Here is a 21470-nt window from a genome sequence, read left to right as displayed (position 1 = left end):
GGGTTGTCCCCCACCATTGTAATTGCTAAATACATTTATGTTTGGTTTGGTTTTGGTACCACGTATTGAACCCAAGGACACTTAACCACTGAACCACATCCCCAGTGCTTTATTTTACTTTATTTTATTATTTATTTTGAGACAGGGTCTCGCTAGGTTGCTTACAGCCTCACTAAGTTGCTGAGGCTGGCCTCAAACCTGCAGTCCTCCTGCCTCAGCCTCTGAGGCTGCTGAGATTACAGGCATGCACCACCACTCCCAGCCATACATTTATTCTTGCATTCCAACAGGAATGTATGAGAATGCTTGTTTCTCCTGCAGCCTTACCAACAGAATGTGTTGTCAAACATTTTTACCATTTTGATTAAATCTCTAATTATGAGTAAGTTTGCATGTCTTTTCACATGTTAAAGGGCCATTTTTAATCTTTTTTTTTTTTTTGGTAGGGGAGTGAATTATTTTTCTATTTCTCTGTCAAGCTTTTGAAGTTTTCAGTTTTAAAAGTTATTTATGTACTGGGGTACTTTCCCTTCCTTTTTGAAAAGTTTAGGATTTTACTTTTTTAATGTTACCAATGTGTATCATTCTTTCTTTGCATTTGGTTGGATTTTGGGTCATAATTTGAAAACATTTCCTTATACTCAGGTAATAGAAGAATCCTATCAATATTTATCCGGAGTACTCACATTTTAAAATTGTGTGTGCGCATGTGTATGTGTGCACATGCTCACACCCATAATTAGAGCCCTGATCCTCTCAGAGTTTGTTAAGGCTCTTCCCCCTCCCGATTCACAGCTGTTCTTTATGTATTTTTCTGGCTCCCCTGGGATATTTTTCCATGTGAGTTTATATATCAACTTATCTGGCTCTATTTTAAAACTTTTTGGTATTTTTATTAGGATTACATTAAATTTGTAAATTAACTTGGAGAAAACGGACATCTCTAGCTCTTGTGTTTTTCAAGTTTTACATATTTCTTATTTAGTTTATTCCTCAGGGTTTTTGTCTTTTTTGTTTTGTTTTTGCTATCATGAATGGAGTACATGTTCTTTATTTGCTTATTTCTTGGGCATCTAAAGGCTATTCATTTTTGTCTTGAATTTATCCTACTTGGAGTTTGCCAAACTTCTTAAATCATAAATTTATGTTTTCTAACTAATTTGGGGAATTTTCAGGATTATTTTTGCAAATATGTTTTTCCCCCATTATCTCTAAGCCATCTTTCTGGGACTCCCAATTGCACAAAAAATAAACCTTTTGCTTACCATCTGATGAATCACTGAGGTCTATTCCTTGTGAGTTTGTTTTTTTTTAATCCTTTTATCTCTGCCTTATGGCTTACTTTCATTCCTTTATTGTTACTTTTTTAAAATATTTTTTTGTAGTTGTAGATTGACAGCATGCCTTTATTTTATTTATTTTTATGCGGTGTTTAGGATTGAACCAAATATCTCACACGCGGTAGGCAAGTGCTCTGCCACTGAGCTAGAGCCCCAGCCCCTTTCATTGTTATTGATATAATGATTAACATATTTGCATTTTTCTCTGATCACCACTTAAATAAGTGCCATGGATTCTGATATATCAAATTACTAACAGTTTTTCTTAAAAAATTCAATTGGTAGTTTTTCTCTTTTTTGTGGCTTAATAGAAGATATAAATGATTTCTGGGTACATAGTTCTTTTTAGGTTTTTTATTTTATGATAATTTATAGTTGTATTACATTGAGACTGAGGTGTTTATGATGTTTTTTACTTTATGGAACTTGTTGACATTTCTTTGTAACCTAAAAAGTGACCTTTTGTATTTTACTATATTTGAGAAGATATAGTCTATATTATCAGAATGTAAAGTTAAATATACACCAATAACACATTTTTATAATTATAAAATTTTGGTCTTAGATGTGACTTATTTTATATCTTTTATCTTTGTCTTACATTGAGAGTGGCAGATTATCACTATTATATGTGAGTTTCTGTCTGTCACATTGGATCTCCAGTGCTTTTGATTTTCCAACAATTCTTTTGCTGTGCTATTTTGTGCATGGTCATAGCTGTTTTATCTTTATTATTGACTATGGCTTTAGCATTAAAATATATGCTCTTAGTCACATATAATTTTTTTTAACTTGAATTCTACGTTTTCTGTTTTTAGGATCACAGCCCCATTGCCATTTTGATCTATAACACACACCAGTCTACCATAACATATAAGGCTGTCAGTCACAGCTCCCTGAGTTATGCCATACACACACTTTAGAAACCATTCTTCAGGGCTGGGGCAGTAGCTCAGTGGCAGAGCATTTGCCTAGCATGTGTGAGGCACTGGGTTCAATCCTCAGCACCATATAAAAATAAATAAAATAAAGGCATTCTGTCCATCTACAATTACAAAAAAAAAAATTAAAAAGAAACCATTCTTCAGTTACAGATGGGATTTAATTTAATAGATGAATAGGTTTGGTTTGCTTTGAGTTTTGGTGGTTGTTTTAAGATCATTTAGAACAGTTATGCTGCTCATTTAGACAACCAGGTAAATAACCTTCCATTAGACATGAATGATGTGACTTTGTGTACAACCAGAGATATGAAAAATTGTGCTCTATATGTGTAATATAAAATGTGATGCATTCTGCTGTCATATATAACAAAAGGAAAAAAAGAAGAGTATAAAGCAAAATGGCAATTATCAAGAATACAAATAACAATAAATGTTGGCAAGGATGTGGGGGGAAAGGGTACACTCACACATTGCTGATGAAACTGCAAATTGGTGCAACCACTCAGAAAAGCAGTATAGAGATTCCTCAGAAAACTTGGAATGAAACCACCATTTGACCCAGTTATCCAACTCCTCTGCATATACCCAAAGACTTAAAATCAACATACTATAGTGATGCCACATCAATGTTCCTGTCCTCTCAATTCACAACAGCTAAACTATGGAACCAATGTAGATGTCCTTCAATAGATGAACGGGAATAAAGAATAAGTGTTACATATACAAAATGAAATATTACTCAGCCATAAGGAAAAATGGAATTATGGCATTTGATGGTAAATGGATAGAACTGGAGGCTATTGTGCTAAGTGAAATAACCAAAGGCCAGATGTTCTCTGATATACAGATACTAACTCTCAATGGTGGGGAGGCATTTGGGGATGGGAAAGTGTCAAGATTCACTGGATTCACAGAGAGGAATGAGGGGGAAGGGAAGGAGAAGAGGGGCTGGTAATGGCAAAGACAGTAGACTAACTCAGACATAACTTTCCTATGTTCATATATGAATACATGACCAGTGTAACTCCACATCATGTATAACCTCAAGAATGGGAAGTTGTACTCCATGTACGTATGATACATCAGGATACATTGTACTATCATGTATAACTAAAAAGAAAAAAATAACCTCTATTGCATTAAGGTTTTGTAAATAGTAGAGACTATTTCAGAGTTATTATATTATATAAAGGAATTTCTCCATCTGTTCCTTCAGGTACCATTGTGGGTTTTTTATAAAAACAAATTTATTGAAGCATAATTGCCATACAGTAAACTGCCCATGTTTAAAGTATTCAGGGTAAGGAATTTGGGCATATGTATACAACTCTGAAATCATTACCACAAACAAGATAACAAATATTTTCATGAACTTTAGGAATTTCCTAAAAATTATAATAATCCTTTTATAATCCATTCCTCTTTACATAATTGTCTTCAGGCAGCCTGTTACTTGCTTATAGTCACCATTTATATTTTCTAGGATTTTATAAAAATAGAATCATATATAATTAGTACGTACTATTTTTATCTGACTTCTTTTATTCAGCATAATTATTTTGAGATTCATTCATGTGGCTGTAGTTCTTTTTTATTGCTGAGTAATAGTCCCCCTCTACAGATATGCCAAAAGTTATACATTTAGGGATGGATGGTTGTTAGAGATTTTGGCCGTTACAAATAAAGCTACCAATAAAGTTCTATAAAAAGAACAACAGTTTTTTCAAAAGCTAAGCCTATACCTTTTATATGACCAAAAGAAATGAATGTAAATATCCATATAAACATTTTACATAAATATACATAACTAGTTTATTCATAATAACTCAAAACTGGAAACTTCTCATGTGTCTATCAACAGATGACTGGATAAACAAATGTGGTATGTCCATACAGTGAATTACTGCTCAGTCATAGAGAGGAACCAACTCTTCACATATGCAGTAACATGGATCAATCTCAGAATTAGTATGCTGAGTGAGAGAATTAAAACACAAAAGATTACCTACTGTATGTTCTCATTTACTTGAAATTTTAGAAAAGGTATACTACCAGCCCCCGTACTCATAGATCTGCCTTCTGTCCTATTATTTGAGAGAAAGCAGATCAGTGATGAGGTGAAATTTGGTATGGCAGAAGGAAGTACTTCCAAGGGAAAAGTGGAAACCTTTGGGAATGGTGAAAACGCCCCAAGTCTCAAATATGATTGGGATTTCACAGGTGTATGCCTTCATCAAAACTCGCCAATTTGCACACTTAAGTGGGATGCACATCATCTTTGAATTATACCTCAATAAAATTGATTTTGAAATGTGTCTCAGACATAACTCCCCAAAATATAACAGATTTTTTTGGTTATTAGTTTATTACCAAAACTGGATGTAAGAATCTACTTAATTAAAAAGAAAGTTGATCATGTGAAAATTATTAAAATAGTAGAAAAATTTCACAGGATCAGAAAGATGGATAAGATGCAGTTCTAGCTCTTGAAGATTTTAAAATTTACCAAGGTAGAGAAGAGATATCAGGAATATGCAAAATATACAGATAAGTGTTGAGGGAAAGATAAATAGCTGAAAGAATCCAACTTCCTCATTCTAGGCACTAGGAGAGAATTAAACCCTATAGATGTGATTTGAATATCTGTTTTCTCAATTCTTCCAAGGATGACTTAGCATGTACTGTTTTAGGTACTTGGGAAAGAAGTTAATTCATGTATAAGGGATACCTTTGGGCTTAATTCTTTCCCAGAACTTATTGAGAAAAGCTAGTAGACTGTGGCCCTACTACCTAGGTTTTAAAAATCTCTGTTCTGGATGAGGTGTAACTCAGTGGTAGACCACTTGCCTAGAGTGCATGAGGCCCTGAATTCAGTCTGCAAAACAAAACAGAACAACAAAGTGGAAATAACACTATTCTACTTAAACTATGTAACTGAACAGATTAACCTCTTGGTGCTTCACTATGAAATGAAGACAGTGAGAGGTAGATTCAGGAGTGAAGTGTGTTCATATGCACAGAGCACTTAACACCATGCATGAATACATGCTGTAGTAAAAGTAAGAACTCCGCGAACTTCAGCAGTGTGCGTCTCCATCTCCGTTACCTCGTGAGGCGGATTGTTGAGTCCTCAGATGTCAGGACCATGAGTGTAGGTGTATACAGAGGAAGAAGACCTCAGTCTTTGGGATGAAGTTAGACATCCTGGAAAGCTGCTGAAAGAAATTGATGCTGGGACTAGTTCTTGAAGTCTGGGTAGTTTCTATGGGCAGAGATCAGAAGTAGGGGATGGTAGGTAGAGGAAAAAGCTTAAGCAAAGATGAGGACAACCCTGTGTGTTAGGAAATGCTCAGCAGTTAGATTTCACTGAGATCCAAGGATCACGCAGGGGTTAATAACACCGCTCAGGAAGACGGGAGACAAAACACTGGCATCCCTGAATGCCAGCCTAGAAAGATGTGGGCAGAATAGAGTGGACGGGGAGGAGTTATCATCAGTAGAGTGACATATGTTTATTCTGGGGGACAGCATTAATTGAGCAGTGATAGTGTCCCAGACATTGGCACTGCAGCAATGAGTAAGACGACATCCTTGGTGTTTAAATTCACTCACTGTCCAGGATTGAGCTAACCTGAGGTCAGGGCTAGCCATTTCTTATCCCTCTTTTCCTCTTTTTTTTTTTTTTTTTTGTTTTGTTTTGTGTTTTTGTTTTTCCAGTAAAATCAAGAAAAGGTGATTTAGTCCTGAGAATAGCATATGATTTTAAAATTCAAAGGTATCTTAATTCCAAAAAGAAAATTTATTTGGAAACTACCATTTTGAAAGCAAGAAGTTTATGACCCAAATCGAGGATAGATGTGTTGGGGGTGGTTATGTGTACCTCAGTGAGTATGGAAAGTTCACAGTTGAGCCTAGTGCATAGAATGAGATGAGGAGTCACAATCTTAGAAAATTAGAAGAGAGAGGACAAGCGAAAGATATGGTAGAGAAATGTAATTCATTGATTACAGTTTTTGTAAATGGGCAAGAAGAACTGTAGTCCCAAAAGGGATCCTAATTCCCTGTGGAAAGAAACAGGTTTCTTCTTCCTTAAAAAATGGGTGGAAGGTTGTAGTAGAAAGGAGGAGTAGACTTTTATGTCTGAAAACCTCAATATTGTTAGTGAATCTGGGGGCCGCAAGTACTTGCAGAGAAAGAAAGGAAGGTAGTAGTATAATACTTGAGAAAAATGAAAATGCTTTAGAACAGCTGTGCAGGAAATTCAAAGAAAGTCAATACAAGAGAAAGGAAAAACTTTGGAGCTTATGTGAGGTCAGGGCATGATTTTGTACTGGATTTGGCTTTTTTATCTCTACCTTTGTATGTCATGACTCCCAAGATGATAACATTAGACAGCCACTCAGATAAACAAAGCCAAATGTTTAATTTCCACCTTGAGATAACATTGTGGAAGCCAAGCTTTGGATTAAATAGATCCTTTTTCTCTGAGTTACACAGTTCCCAAACTTAAGTAATATAAAAATGGCTAGTAGACGACTTAATGTTTATTACTGTAATGTTGATGAATTATGGACAACTATAAATGAAGTATAAGACCCCTTTTGTTTAGCAGCACTTACACCACTATAAAATCCTTTGCACATTAGTGCAACCACACTAGTGAAACACAAGTCAGTGTCAACTTATCATGGCATGATGCACCTCTGCATAAGCGTGGCGGCTGCTCAGTGGCTGACAGAGACACTCGCTGCTCCAGCACCGGCTCAGAGTCTGTACGGCCACGTGCCATAGGGACTCATCTCTCCCACTCCATTGTCTATTTAAACTACTTTAGGCTGGGTATCATTTTGCCTTCTCTAGGCTTAACTGTCACCATTACAACATCTGGCTCTTTGGTTTTCATTACTGTATGACAACATTTCATTATAAAATAGCTATCCAGGTGATTAAGTTGTGAGGAATTCTGGGTTAACAAAATGAAAACACTATTTTTTTAAAGTTTCCTGAAAGAATTCATGAATCTGTGAGAGAATATCTTTGACCTCCTGAGATTTATGACATAGTGTTTGTTCAACCCAATTCTCAGGCCTCACAAATGACTATGTGGCCGTGATTAGTCACTCAGGAGCAACAGATAGGCAAGAAACAATGCAGAATATGAAGATATTGGAAGATTTTAGGGTGATTGAAATAGTTTATCTAAATGTAAAGATAACCAAGGAAGAGAAATACAACTTTAATGTGAACTAGTCATAGAAATACAACTGTAATGTGAACTAGTCATTTGGAAGACATCAGAGAACTGGACTGGAGTTAAGATGAGTAGAAAATACTGCTATTCAAGGTGTGGCCCACAATGGTGCCAGTCCAAAGCTTTTTGTAAGTACTCATTGTAAGGTGACCTGAGAATCTAGAGTGGTTAGAAATTTTTGTGGCAGTGTAACACTGATAAGACATTCAAGTGCAAGATTTATGAACCCCATGTTGAGCAGAGTGCAGATCTGTCTGGGTATGTCTATGCCAAACTTAGCATGTCCCTACTAGTCCTGTACAGTAGATTGAAAGTTTAAAATTATTTCTCTTAACCATAGTTATAGAAGCACTGATAGGAAAACATTCTAATAAGACTAAGAAAATGGAATGGAGGAGAAACGTGTCAGATGTTTTTAGAAGCTCTAGACCATATTTCTTGAGGAATCTTGTCTTCTCCACCTCTAATCCCACACAGAATACTCTTCATAAATGCTCATTGGCCTTCAGTGAGGTGTTCTTCATGATGATGAGGTCACAGATTTATTTGTATTAATAAATTAACAAAAAATAGCGCTTAAAACAAAACATCCTTCAAATATTCATTTCTTAGCCCTAGTAATTCTCATACTTCTTAAACTGTTTTTCCTATTTCATTATTCTAGTTTAGGGAAAAAGTACCAGCAGGGCTTTCTGTATGTGTAACAAACTCAAATTTAATCAAACATATGAAATCGCAAATATAGTAGGAAGACACCAAAAGATAGAAAATAATAAACAAGTAAAAAAAAAAAAAAGGGGGTCATCTGCACCTGAACCTTAGGGGATGTGGTTGGAAAATGTAGGCCTGCCTGTATGGCGTCCTGGCTGGTCTGCTGATCTGCACGGTCTTACCAGAGAAACCTCAAACCTAGCAAAGACATAATCCAGAAGTGAATTCTCACACATGTGAGGAGCATCATGCATGTGATGGGCATTTTATATTCCTTTTTCCCTATTTTTTTATAATCATAGAAAACAGCTATTGTTCTTGTTCTTGTTACTATTGTATTTCTATAGATGAGGCAGCCAAGGCACAAAGATGTTGCCACTCTTCCAAGATTTCACAACCAAATTATGTTTAGCTCTAAAATCATGCCCCTTCTACAAAACCATCCTGCCTATTACCCTTTGTCATTTTATCTTTGATGTTATTGTCCCCCTTAAAATTAAATAATACAAGCTTGTGAATTCACATGTAGAGTTAGAAGGAAAAAAATATAAGCATTTTTTGTTTGTTTTTATTGAAAAGAATATTAGAGTCAGAAGAACAGAGTTGAGGATTTGTATTCACCTCAGAATGGCTTAAAAACATCGTTTCATATTTGAACTTTAAAAAAAAAAATAAAACGTCAATACTAATCTCCCCGTACTTAAGCTTTTGAGGATGAAAAGATGCTTAGAATCCTCAAAAGTATGCTAAATTGTGATTTAAAAGTCATTATTACAGATGGTAAACATTTGTTATTTTCTCACTGAGATTCCTACATATAATTTACTCTCATTAATGTAGTCTTTTTCTCCACAAAATAAGAAACATTGACTTCCCTCTTGTGATTAAGCATCCTCAACAGGAGTGAGTAAAAATTTATTCTTGTGGGATAAGTGAAAAAATCTTAGTCTGTTTGTATGGCACAGATATACATATAGTATATAACTTTATGGTATAAAAATTTCATGAAAAGTGATTTAAAAAATATATATTTAAAAAGGTCAAGGGGCAGTAATGTAAAAAGAGTTTGAGAAACACAATTGAGATGGTTTCTTTCCCAAACATTGCTGGTCGTAACTTAATGTTATGCCTTTAGTCTTTGCTAGGGTTTGAACGTCTCAACTTTTTGTTCATCTGTGTTTGCTAACCCTTCAAAGCCCTAGTCATTTCATTCTCCCTTATATTGTGTGACTCAGGAAGTCATCTCAGAATTCAAGGAAGACGGACCTGAAGGTAACATTTAACCTGAAGAAAGTACTTTGTTGCAAATCTTCCAGCTAGCTTGTTCTATTTATCTAACTATAAAGTTTAGAAATAGAGAACGGATTTGAATGACTTTTTTAAGCAAGTATATTCTGTCATTTATTAATTATCCACCCCAGTGAGTCCAGCAGGAGGAGTCAGTCACCTTCAGGTCAACAGGACATTTCCATTAAGTGATGCTGCTGGCCCCACAGAGGACAAGCCTGTAAAATATGTTCCTCTGCCCCATGCTGCTATTTGCCCCATCCCATACCATTCTCTTCTTTGGGTCTGAGCAGAGGTCAGTCAGCAAACTAGTAATTGTAAAATTCCAATCCAAAAAAACCTTGCTATAGTCACAGTTCACATCTCTAGAGAGTAAAGCAAACCCAAGAGGATGCAGCTGCCATGCCAGCCTCATTGCATGTTCCGGATGAGAGACTATCAGCACCAGTCACAAGGCAAGCTGCTAAGCTGTCTGCCCCATTTTAGGATTTGGTTATGCTATAATATTTAACTGCAGAAATCACCGATGTTTTTGCTCAGAACCTCATTAGCTTGGAAATGTCAGAAAATTTTATCGCTTTATGAAATAGTGGTTTTCATGGAGGCTAATTTTTAAATGAAGAAATGTGTATATACGTGTGTATTAATGTGAGCTGTGAAAGAATTTAGCAGTCTCTTTATGTTTGATTTCAAATGCTTTGCATTGGTAAAGCCTTAGTAATATACCCAGGTTCTTCCTTAATGGAGTGCAGCAGCATCACAGCGAGAATCTTTTCGTCAGTAGTTTTGTGAGCATACATTAGCTCTGCCAAGTTTTTGTGTAGGTCCCTTGAGCCGGTTTGTTTGTGTTCTAATTCCCTGAAGCCTTTCTTGGATTGTTCCTACTCTAAGCCATACAGTTTTTCTCACGCTTATTAAATATCTGTGTTTGGGATGGTGGGAAAATTGACTTGATTTATGGCAGTCTCTTGCATAGTAAATTAGCCCTTTGGAGTATGCGTACACACAAACACTATAGAAGCAAGTTTGTCATAGCAGAAGTGACTTTAATCACATATCATTTGAAGTTCAGTGCCTCTTGACAGTAGAGCCAAATGACAGTGAAGGTGATGTAGCATACACAGTAAGGAACAAGAACAAATCTAGAGAGCAATTTATGTGACAACTGTGGGCTTCTCTTACTGAGAAATAATGCATATCCCCTTCCCTCCCTAATTCAATACAAAAGACTGTGTGGAGCTGAGCAAGGCAGCTGCCCTCTGCAGATGGGAGTGATGGGCCAGGGAGCCGGAGCACAGGGTGGCTATAGCAGTGGCAGGGGTGGGGGTTATAGGGCATCCATGAGTTAGGTGGGAGAGACCATGGGAGAAAACTTCTCCCTGTAGGAAAAGGTGGCCATAAATATAGAAAAGAGAAAATGAGTGATTTGGAAGCACCATAGTGAATTGTGGTTTTCAATATATATGTAGAAAGTCGGGACTAACTATGGATGCATTGTACGTCTCCTAACAGAGAGAGATGTAAATGTGAGTGTGTGTGTACACACACAGCAACTCACAGACATATTTTATTTTCCAGCTGTGTCTACAGAGAATGTTTGGGAACACTGACAACCCTAAGAGCAGTGAGCACACCTAGTCTCCAGACCTGTTTCTAAATGGGGCAGAAGTACAAGATAAGCTTGGAACATCTTGTGCCAGAAAGTAAGAAAGTGCTCAAAGAATGCTAGGGCCATGACAAGAATCTGTGAGAGGCTCTATTGGCAAAACAGGGATAACTTGAACATAATAAGAGTAACAGGTGTAACACAAGGCATGAAGTAGCAAACCATGAATGTATGCTGATGTAAATAGGCAATATAAACCAGATATTATTCTTACAGTTGAATGTGCCACTAATATAGTGTATCCCAGCTTACAATGGTGCAGCTTATGATTGTTCAAATTTATAGTTGTACAGAAGCGACATTATGTTCAGCAGAAACCATACTTTGAATTTTAAACTTTTTCTGGGCTCGGAGTAAGCACTCTGATTCGGTCTTGTGATGCTGGGTGGCAGCAGTGAGCCACTGCTCCTAGTCAACCCTAGGATCACCAGGGGAAACAGCCAGATCTTCACAGGGTGCTGTGTTGCTGATAATGTTCTATAGTTTATGTGTATTGTTAAATACATGTTCGACTTAACAGTATTTTTAGTTTCCAGTGGGTTAACAGGGTGTGAGTTGAAGAGCATCTGTAAATGTAGAAGAAATGGTAGCAATTTTGCCAGGGTACATCTCCTGACTAACCGTGAGAACACACTAGGCAAACCCAAATTGTGGGTGATTCTATAAAACAACTGGCCTGTAATCAAAATTCAGAGAAAGAAAGACTGAGAAACTGAGATGGAAGCAACAAGAGGCTTGATAACTTTGTGATCTTGTGTTGGATCTTTCTGCTATAAAGGATATTGTTGAGACAGTTGGTGAAATTTGAATGGAGCTTTGGATCATTGGCAGTGTCATATCCATATTAATTTCTCAATACTGGTGGTTGTATTGTATCTCTGAAGGAGAATATCCTTGTTTTAGGATTTATGTGCCAGCAGTCCTTGTTGCCAGGCGTGATGGTGCACACCTGTAATCCCAGTGGCTCTTCTGAGGCAGGAGAATTGAGAGTTCAAAGCCAGCCTCAGCAGTGGTGAGACGCTAAGCAACTCAGTGAGACCCTGTCTCTAATAAAATACAAAAATGGGCCGGAGATGTGGCTCAGTGATCAAGTGCCCCCAAGTTCAATCCCTGGTGTCCCCCCCCCCAAAAAAAAAAAAGAAGAAAAGAAGTATCATGTCAAAAACCTACTCACAAATGGTTCATGGGAAAAGGACTCTGAGTTTGAAATTACTTTAAATTGTTTTCTGGAAAATAGTAAAATAATGTTCTTCCAGGCACCTTTACCATAGAGAATTTATTTCCTTTCAAAACTACAAAGACGATATAAACCTACCACAGGACAGTGTTTCCTTATTGGGATTATTGGGATTTTGGTGAAAGCAATAAGCTTACAGACAGTCCATAAAAGAAGAAAAATTTTAATGCACCCATATACACAGAATCAGTTAGTGGCTCGTATAGTTGTGTATCTACTCAGGTTCCTGGATTTGTCACCTAAAGTCATTTGAGCATTTTTCAGGATTTAAGAGCAACATCCTAGAAAAGGGAATGTTTGAGTTTTTTGTTTTCATTGTTCTTTTTGCAAAGTAAGAATGTAGGCCCTGGAACCAGGCTGCCTGCTTTGGAATCCTGGCTACAACTTAAAGAAGATATCTGACTCTGACAAAGTATTTGATTTTTTTCCCTTGGTCTTGAGGAAAAATTGGAATAATAATGTTGAACTCACAAGTCTGTCAACCGGATGAATGAGAATAATATATTTAAAAGTACTTAGATTGTGACATGTAGTAAACACTCTATAAAGTTGGTAATTATTTCTTAAAAAGTTAAAATGCTTTTATTAAATCATTCCAGTATGATTATGTTGGCTTTCTTTTCTCTTATCCTTTCAGAGGTCTTAAAAGTTGTGGCTTCTGCTCGTAAGTCTATCCTAAAGATCATACTGAAGTCTAGAAATGGGGCATAGTCTAAAAGACAATAGGCAAGCTAGGAGTGGTAGTGCATGACTTCATCCCAGAGACTCAGGAAGCTGGGGTAGGATCACAAGTTTGAAGCCAGCCTTGCCACCTTAGCAAGGTCCTTAGCAACTTAGCAAAACCCAGCTTTATATATATATGTGACTGCATGACCAATGCAATTCTGCAACCTGTACACTCAGAGAAATGAGAAATTATATCTTGACAAATCCAGGAACCTGAGTAGATAGATACACAACTATATGAGCCTCTAACTGGTTCTGTATGTATGGGTGCATTAAAATTATATCATTCAAATGTATGATATGTCAAGATCATTGCACTGTCATGTGTAACTAATTAAAACAAAAAATATGAAACTATAAAAAAAATTATTTTAAAGGTTTGGGAGTGTAGCGCCTGTGTGTTAAATCCCCAGTACCCAAAATAAACAAAGAAAGAACAATAGATAATGCAGTGCAAAACAATGGACTTGGGCTTTGGAGAACTAACACTGATTAAATTCCAAGCTGCCACATACAGACTTTATGGCATTGGTCTTGATCTGTAAAAATGTCTATTATGTACATATAATCATAGTGATCATAAGGTTTGTTGGTAGCCGGGTATGGTGGCTCACACCTGTAATCCCAGCAACTCGGGAGGCTGAGGCAAGAGGATTGGAAGTTCAGAGCCAGCCTCAGCAAAAGCGAGGTGCTAAGCAACTCAGTGAGACCTTGTCTCTAAATAAAATACAAAATAGGGCTGGGGATGTGGCTTAGTGATCGAGTGCCCCTGAGTGTTCAATCCCTGCTACCCCCCTGCCAAAAAAAAAAGGATTATTGATGGTTAAGTGAGATAATCTTTGCAGAACATCTACTTGAGTGACCAACCTAAAGAATATCCTCAAGCCAAGCATGTTAGCACACACCAATAATCCAAGCAATTTGGGAGGCTGAGGCAGGAGGATCCCAAGTTCAAGGCCAACCTCAAGAATTTAGCAAGATCCTGTACCAAAATAAAATTTTTAAAAAAAATTATAAAAGGGACTGGAGATGTAGGTCAGTGGTAAAGTACCCCTGAGTTAATCCCCAGAACCTAAATAAAGTCTAATGCTTCTGACTATCATAGACCATAAGAAATTTAAGAAAAAATTAAAAAGTGATATTTTAATTACTCCTTTAATAAAGGAGTATTTTCATTAGAAAACAAGCCTTGAGATCAGAGATAGCAGCAGAAGGCTTGAGGGCATGATTGAAATGTGTGATAAGCTCCTTACTGTTCCTGCAGAAGTTTAAGCATTCCTGAATGGGTTTAAGTTGCTTCAGAGGGAATTTCCATTGACAAGAAGCATGTCATGTGTTGGGTAATGCCATTTTCAAGAGATTCAGGAGAAGGAAAGATAGCAATCTTTCTAGAACAGTGTGGGTTTAATGCATACCAGCCTTGGAGCGAGAGACGCAGGACAGAATGCTTAGTCCAGCCCCATCTTTGTGAAAACCATGTTGATATTCTTGGCTTTAAAGATGTGAAGCTCTACCCCACAGGAGAGTTATGTCAGTTGCATAATTAAAGTGTATTTGTACATTTTTTAAAATTTTTTAAACATTTTATAATTGTAGTTGGACAGAATACCTTTATTTTATTTATTTTTATGTGGTGCTTGGGATCAAACCCAGCACCTCGCACATGCTAGGCAAGCGCTCTACCCACTGAGCCACAATTTTAAAAGAAAAAATGTGCTTGCTTTAGAGAATGTTTCTTCACCTCAAATTAATGGCTTTTGGCTATTGATCTAGGACATCTTTAGAACTCTTGAGTTTTATTAACCATTTTCCTGTTACACTTCCTTCTGCTTTAATTTATTCACTCTTTTATTTATTCATTTTCAACTTATGCCATATGTTGAAAACTCCTAATAGTTCGAGGCATTCTGCTGAATGTTAGTTCTAAAAAACTTTACAGAAAGACTACCTCACGGAACAAGATTCAGATTCTACTGCTGTTGTGACCTCTGGTGGGTTTTATGGAAGCTCTCTGCAAAGGAGCATACTTTGAACCATTTTTAAAAACCGTATTATTTTGGCTACAGATACATACTTGGTGTACATGGAAACAGGCTTGTTTGCACATTTCCTGGACTTTCCAGACAGAGATTTCCTTCCAGCAGCATTCTTTATGCGCAGTGAACAGCAGTGTGTGACTTGCACGAGAGGTTCCCGATGTCCGTAGTTCCCATGAAATTAAACTTGGGCTGATGGCTGATTGAATCTGTTATGAAATAGAAGCTGGTGATGTTGTTGCTTTTAATCAATGGGAGGAGATTTTTCCTTTAAAAATAAAAATCATGGTAATGTTCACTCTCTGAGCCGACTAGTGGCACAAAGGAAAACTGCTGCTCAGGTCTGAATCGCCAAAGGAAGAAAACTGCAATTACTAAACATTTCCCTGTTACAAAGAGCGTTGACCCTGCCAATGAGAGCCCTATGCAACAAAAAGCACACCACAAAAATACTTCGGTAGCTCAGTGACTTGCATTTCATCCAGCTATGTTAGTAGCAGGTTTATTCAGTGTGGTGCCTCTGCTTCCTTTAGATGTCTTAGCCTGCCGTTTGTTTAGCTAGAGAACTTAATGAGTAATGAATGTGCTCCTCTGGCCGATACAAAGCATTTCCACAGCCTGCGGCTGTGTTTATGGAGAGACCGAGAAAGACCACAGGCAGCAGTTTGTCTCCTTAGGTATCAGCATAGTCTTCTCTTCTAACAACTAGAGGATTTATTTTTAACTGCTTGACTCAGTGTTTGTCAGATGATTCGGACCATCAAACTGCAGATTGAAGCACCCAGTGCGGGGGAAGCTGGAATGGCAAGAGGAAGGGGGCTGGCTGGGAAAAGGGGTGGGATTTTAGAATCGTGCCTCACAAGCTCTGCCTCCCGATGTGGGAGAGAGTCGAGGCTTTCCAGCAGCATGAGTGTGTTTGCAGGTCAATCTGGGAACTCCAGGGTAATGGCTGCCTTCAGCTACTTAAAGACATAGTTGCCAGCAATCGGAGTATTGTGAGGAGCAACCAAGGACTAGGGGCCAGAGTATTCCGAGCACCGCTCTCTGCCATCCTGCCAACCGAGCCTTTCTCCTGCTGGATGTTGCCTGTCTCCGGAAGCCTCTCACCATGATCGATAGCTCCAAGAAGCAGCAACAGGGTTTCCCAGAAATTTTAACTGCTGGAGATTTTGAACCTTTAAAAGAAAAGGAATGCCTTGAGGGGAACAACCAGAAAAGTCTCAAGGAAGGTCAGTCTGTCTGTGGATAGGGGCAGGATGGCCAGGTTCCCATTCCCATCTACAGGGCAAGCTTGTCTGTCTGCTTGCTATCCATGTGTCTGCTCTCTGTTCGCCCAGAGCCCTTATGTGGTCCAAGTTCTGTGCAGTGAAAGCATGAGGCACTTACTTAAGATTCATTAGCTGATAGAACTCCGGGGATTTTGCAGTGATTGATAGTAAGGGGACTTAAGAAGCCAGTCTTAATTTTAACAGAATCTTTCCAGGTTCATTTTGTATATTTTCTCATTTTTCCTAATTTTTTCCCCCACCATCATGGTTTTTTGGAGAGGACATTTCCTTTTCAGTATTAGCCAAAACACGGCTTCTTTTAGGTTTTTAAACACACAATTCCAAGGAAATTAATTTTCCCCAATTAACATGATAATATTTTATTATCTGAAGCCAATAAAGTAGCTAGCTAGCTCTTTCTGAATTAAATCCTAAAACGGTGGATTATTTGGTTGTGATGTGCATTGCATCATTTTATTTTAAGAAGCATAAAAACATTTGGAGTTTGTTTATTTTAACAAAGCAATCAAAGAATAAGCTTGTACTGTCAATTATTCTTGTTGGTGACCACTGCTAACACATGTACCTCACTGGTTGATTTTTTTAAATGGCCAAAGATATGGCATTGCTGTTCCCTGTCCTGTCTAATCATACTGAAGTGTGGCAAGCCCTATGCAAGGCTGCTTTGCTGTAGCATCCAGAGATCTAGGGCTATGGTTTAAGAAATTCAGGGTCTGTAGAAAGTAAGTTTTTCCTAAATTTGAAACATGAGGGCCACCTCTACCAATTTAATATGAAAATTGCTTTTTTTTTTTTCATCTTCTTTGGGAGACACAGACCCCCATAGTAACTCTGTTTTTCTTTTTCTATGCTTCTAGCTCCATTAGCCACCCCTTGTCTCCCCTCTGGCTCTTGCTCATCTTATACAGAGACCCAGAGTGTAAATGTAGTTTGTCAGCCTAAGTCGCTCTTTGAGCTTCTTCCAAAAGCTTACATCTCCTTTTTTTCTGTGAGGCATTTACAATGGATGAATGTGATGACAAGAGTATTACAGACTTAAAAGATAAGAAACAATAGCTGGACTTGCTGGGGTTGAACTACTTTTGGGTATGGGTAGAAAAACACCTAGATCGAAACAAATGACACACAATAAAATATAAATAGCTGTTGCTAAGAACTGAACAGTGGGTTGCTTCTGCTTGTGCACAGCATGCATTTATTGTAGATTCTTATAAAAATCAATGCCAGTCAGATTTTTAGGACATATTTCAGGAGACTCATTGAAAGGAACTTAAAAATTTTTAAATGTTAATTTAAAAAATTTAATAAGGCTTATCTATGTATCACTTATGTCAAATTTAAGCACTGAGCTTCTATTAATACCATATATTGAAAAGAGGTTTTGTACTACTTGAAAACCCAGCAAAGTAGAGGAAAATGAAATAAAAAGAATCAAAACAGCCAAGTATGATTAAGGAGCTTAGAAAGCAAGGATTAAAAGTAAAAAGACAGGGAATGCGGGGGTGTAGCTCAGTGGTAGAGTGTGTGCCTATCTCTAGGTTCGGTCCCTAATACGCTAGTTGGTAAGTAGGTAGATGAAAACAGGGTAGGAGTCAACAGCGAAGTAGAGCCGAGATGATTACATAATGTATGGAGTCTTCCTAACAATTCTGGGGCTTATACAAGAGCAGTAGTATAATGTTGACTGGGCAAAAGAACATGGACTGAGAAAGAGGTCCTCAGGTTCAGATATCAAGACACAGCTTACTAGTTTTGTGTCGCTGGACAGGTTCCCTGCTCTGAACCTCAGTTTCCTCAATTTTACAAAGAGGATATACAATATTAACTTCCTACTATTTTTATGAGATACCAGGTTTAATATCAATTTCTCATCCTCTCCTCTTATTTACCTTATTTTAATCCTTTGTTACTTTTTTCTTCTATTTAAAATTTGGTATATAGTTTCAAAGTAGAAAAGTAGTCTGTATATTATTGTCTGGTAAATTCATAGGTATAAAGAGGTAGAAGAAGAACTTCCATGTTTCAAAACATTCCACAGAAATGACTGGATAGTAAAATTCATCTGTTTCACCAGTTTTCACTGACGGGATTTTGATTACTATCTTACCAGATCATATCTCTGCTCATTTTTTGCAAATAATACAGACTTATATAAAAAGTGGTCAGCTAATTCAGGGGCATCTTGTGGAAAGCTGCTTTTTTTTTTTTTTTAAATTGGGAGTCATTTGAAAATGACTTTTGTTTCCTCTGAAAAACTGAACTACTGAATTTCAGTGTGTCACAGTTACTGCCTGCAGATTGACCATCAATTGTCAGCTTAAGAGGTTGGCAGACAAAATCAAGACAAGCACCTGGGCAGCTTTGTCTGCTTTTAGGTATTGGCTCATATGCATCAGTTGTGTTAATTCCTGAAGGACTATGATATGACATGACATGATATGACAGCAGTTGTTCAAAGATCTCTGAATGGTTTCAAAATGCCCTAGAGTTTAATTATGCTGTTTTGTCAAATGGGACAAATACACAAGACTGTTAATACTGCCTCATAGTTTATGCCTCCTTGGTTAAGGGACACTTATTAAAGGTGTTATATTTCACATCAGTATTGTTCAGTTTTCTACTCATTGTTGGCAAGGTTAGTTTTTGTTTGTTTGAAAAACAACCTCTAGAATTTTTTTAAATGTTTGAATTGTAAGTTTCTCGTAATAAAAGAAGAATAAATGTTAGTTTGATCCTAATCATATGGACGCCAATTTGGTCTCAGGAGTTGCCAACTTATAACGACTCTAAGGGACTATAAGTGTACTCTGCTTCTTACTGGCTTGCTGATATTGAGATATCTTCGAATTCCTGTAATTATTGACAGTGCTGATTGTCTGAGATTATTGTGGGATAGGGGAAGAAAATATACTTTGTAAGAAATAATCATAGGAGTCAAGAATTTATGTAATATCTTAACAAGAAAATGTAGTAATACATTCTGGGGTTTCGTTTTGCTTTTGTGGTGCTGAAAATCAAACGCAGGGCTTCTCGAATGCTAGGCAAGCACTGTACCATTGAGCCACATCTTCAGTTTGAAGGAAAGGTCCTACGTTCAACACCTATGAATGAAAAGTTGTCATCATATGCCAGGGAATTGTTTGGACAATAAAGCACATCACCTCACAATTCTGTTAATGCTTACATAAACATTTTGATAAATACCAACCAACGTGTGTAGTTGGAGAACTTAATTTCTACTCCAGGTGAGAGTAGCAATAAAAGTCACCCATTCCCCTGAACAAATTCAAAATAGTGCAGTCCCTTTAAATTAATTTCTTTGTTCAAAGCAGCAATGGGAAATCTCAGCTTCTAATTTGTCTCCAAAACACTTTGAACAATTTCTAATTATGTTGAACACGAGATTTAAATTTAATTTCTACAGCAGCAACCAAGAAGGATGTTACAAATCACTCTGTGACAACAAAAAATTGATAATTATGAATTTTCAGGAAAAATCAACTAAATTGAGATGATTTAATTTATTTAAACATTTTAATATGTCATTGAGAGAAATAAATCATAATTCCATTGCTACAAATAAGTTATCTTCCATATTTATCAAAGGTAAAATGATAGTAAATGAATTTAAAAAAGGAAAGATTGATATTCCATATAAAGAGTTCTCTATTGTTGAAAATAAGGCACCACAGAAGGAAAACTGACTTGTGTATTAATTTCTTGGGCTTAAAGTGCTCTAACAACCCCAAAATGCAGTGTTCTAATCACTCAAATTGCAGCTCTTGCTCAGAACACACTCAATTGGGTACTGTGTCTTAGGCAACTGTCCTCTAAGAAGTGACTCGGAGATCTGGGCTCCTTTTATTGTGTGGCTCAACCATAGCATGGGTAGCAAGGAAGAGCTACAGATTTGGGGGGTATCCCCACAAACCACATACTCAATTTTGCCATGGAGTTACAAAGAATAGCTGAGATAGAGCATTTGAAAGTTTGTGGTAGTTGCCCAGGAAACATGGAGTAATTTAATATGTTGTGCTGGTACATATCTGTGGTAGATTTATTTAGAAGAAAATGAACATTTGACATATTTTGAGTGATCCTAGAAATATAGGTTATAGTGACAGTATAGTAATATAGATTAAATATCTTTGCCAAAGCACCAAAACTTTGAAGTAATGGAAATAAACATATATAATTCTACCTGAACTTTCCACTAGCCACAGATAGGCATTTAAATTTAAAATAGGACCTGCATTTGGTTTTTGTCATCTGCCACTTGAAATGAAGCTGGATATGGTGGCATGAACCTGTAGTCCTAGCTAATCAGAAGACTGAGGCAAGAGGATCATTTGAGACCACCCTGGACAACTTGGTGAAACCCTGTCTCAAATATATAATATAATATGTTCAGTTTTCTACTCACTATTGGCAAGGTTAGTTTTTGTTTGTTTGAAAATTAAATTTAAATTTGTTTATTTAAAAATTAATTATTTAATTCATATATATATACATGTATATATATATATGAATTAAATAATTAGAAAAAAAATTAAAATCCTGCTCCTCAGTTAATTTGCCACATTTCAGCTACTGGGTTGAATTGTGAGATTGTCAGTTGCTGCCACTAAAGTCTTCCATCAATGAGTGTCTACTGCATAAGGCTGCTCTAGGCTTTTCTCCTGACACCTGGCTTTGCAGGCCCAGAGTCTCTTAAAACTCAGTTCCTGTGCCATTTCCTAAAGACAGTTACTTGATCTCATCAGCTGAAAATACTTATTTTCCCCTGTATGTTCCCTGGAATTTTATCTGAGTCTTTTTATAGCATTCCCCCATAGTCCATTGTGATATACATCTGTCCTGCCTTTACTATTAAACTGTAGCATTTGTTGGGGATAAAATTGTCTGGTCCACTTTTGTTCCTCATCCCCAAGGTCCTGCCTCTCACAAACATGTTGTTATTATAATGCACCAAATATTTAAAGA

At 37.0% G+C, this 21470-nt stretch overlaps 1 protein-coding gene across 14 annotated transcripts in view; it reads left to right on the top strand.

Moving 5' to 3' along the window:
* Positions 1-21470, top strand: part of Mrtfb (myocardin related transcription factor B) — a 172377-nt gene that overhangs the window by 86231 nt on the left and 64676 nt on the right. The window contains exon 1 of one of the 14 annotated variants that reach the window (XM_005323684.5): positions 16053-16427. The exons of the other annotated variants lie outside the window; for them this stretch is intronic. Within the exon in view, the coding sequence (XP_005323741.1) occupies positions 16307-16427 (121 nt within the window). The 5' untranslated portion in view covers positions 16053-16306. Of the gene's footprint in view, positions 1-16052; positions 16428-21470 lie in introns of those variants that run through there. 14 annotated transcript variants of the gene reach the window in all.

This window comes from Ictidomys tridecemlineatus, chromosome 10, assembly GCF_052094955.1.
Source record: "Ictidomys tridecemlineatus isolate mIctTri1 chromosome 10, mIctTri1.hap1, whole genome shotgun sequence".
NCBI lineage: Eukaryota > Metazoa > Chordata > Mammalia > Rodentia > Sciuridae > Ictidomys > Ictidomys tridecemlineatus.
The sequence above is the reverse complement of the archived record's forward strand: the minus strand, read 5'-3'. Positions and strand labels throughout refer to the sequence as shown.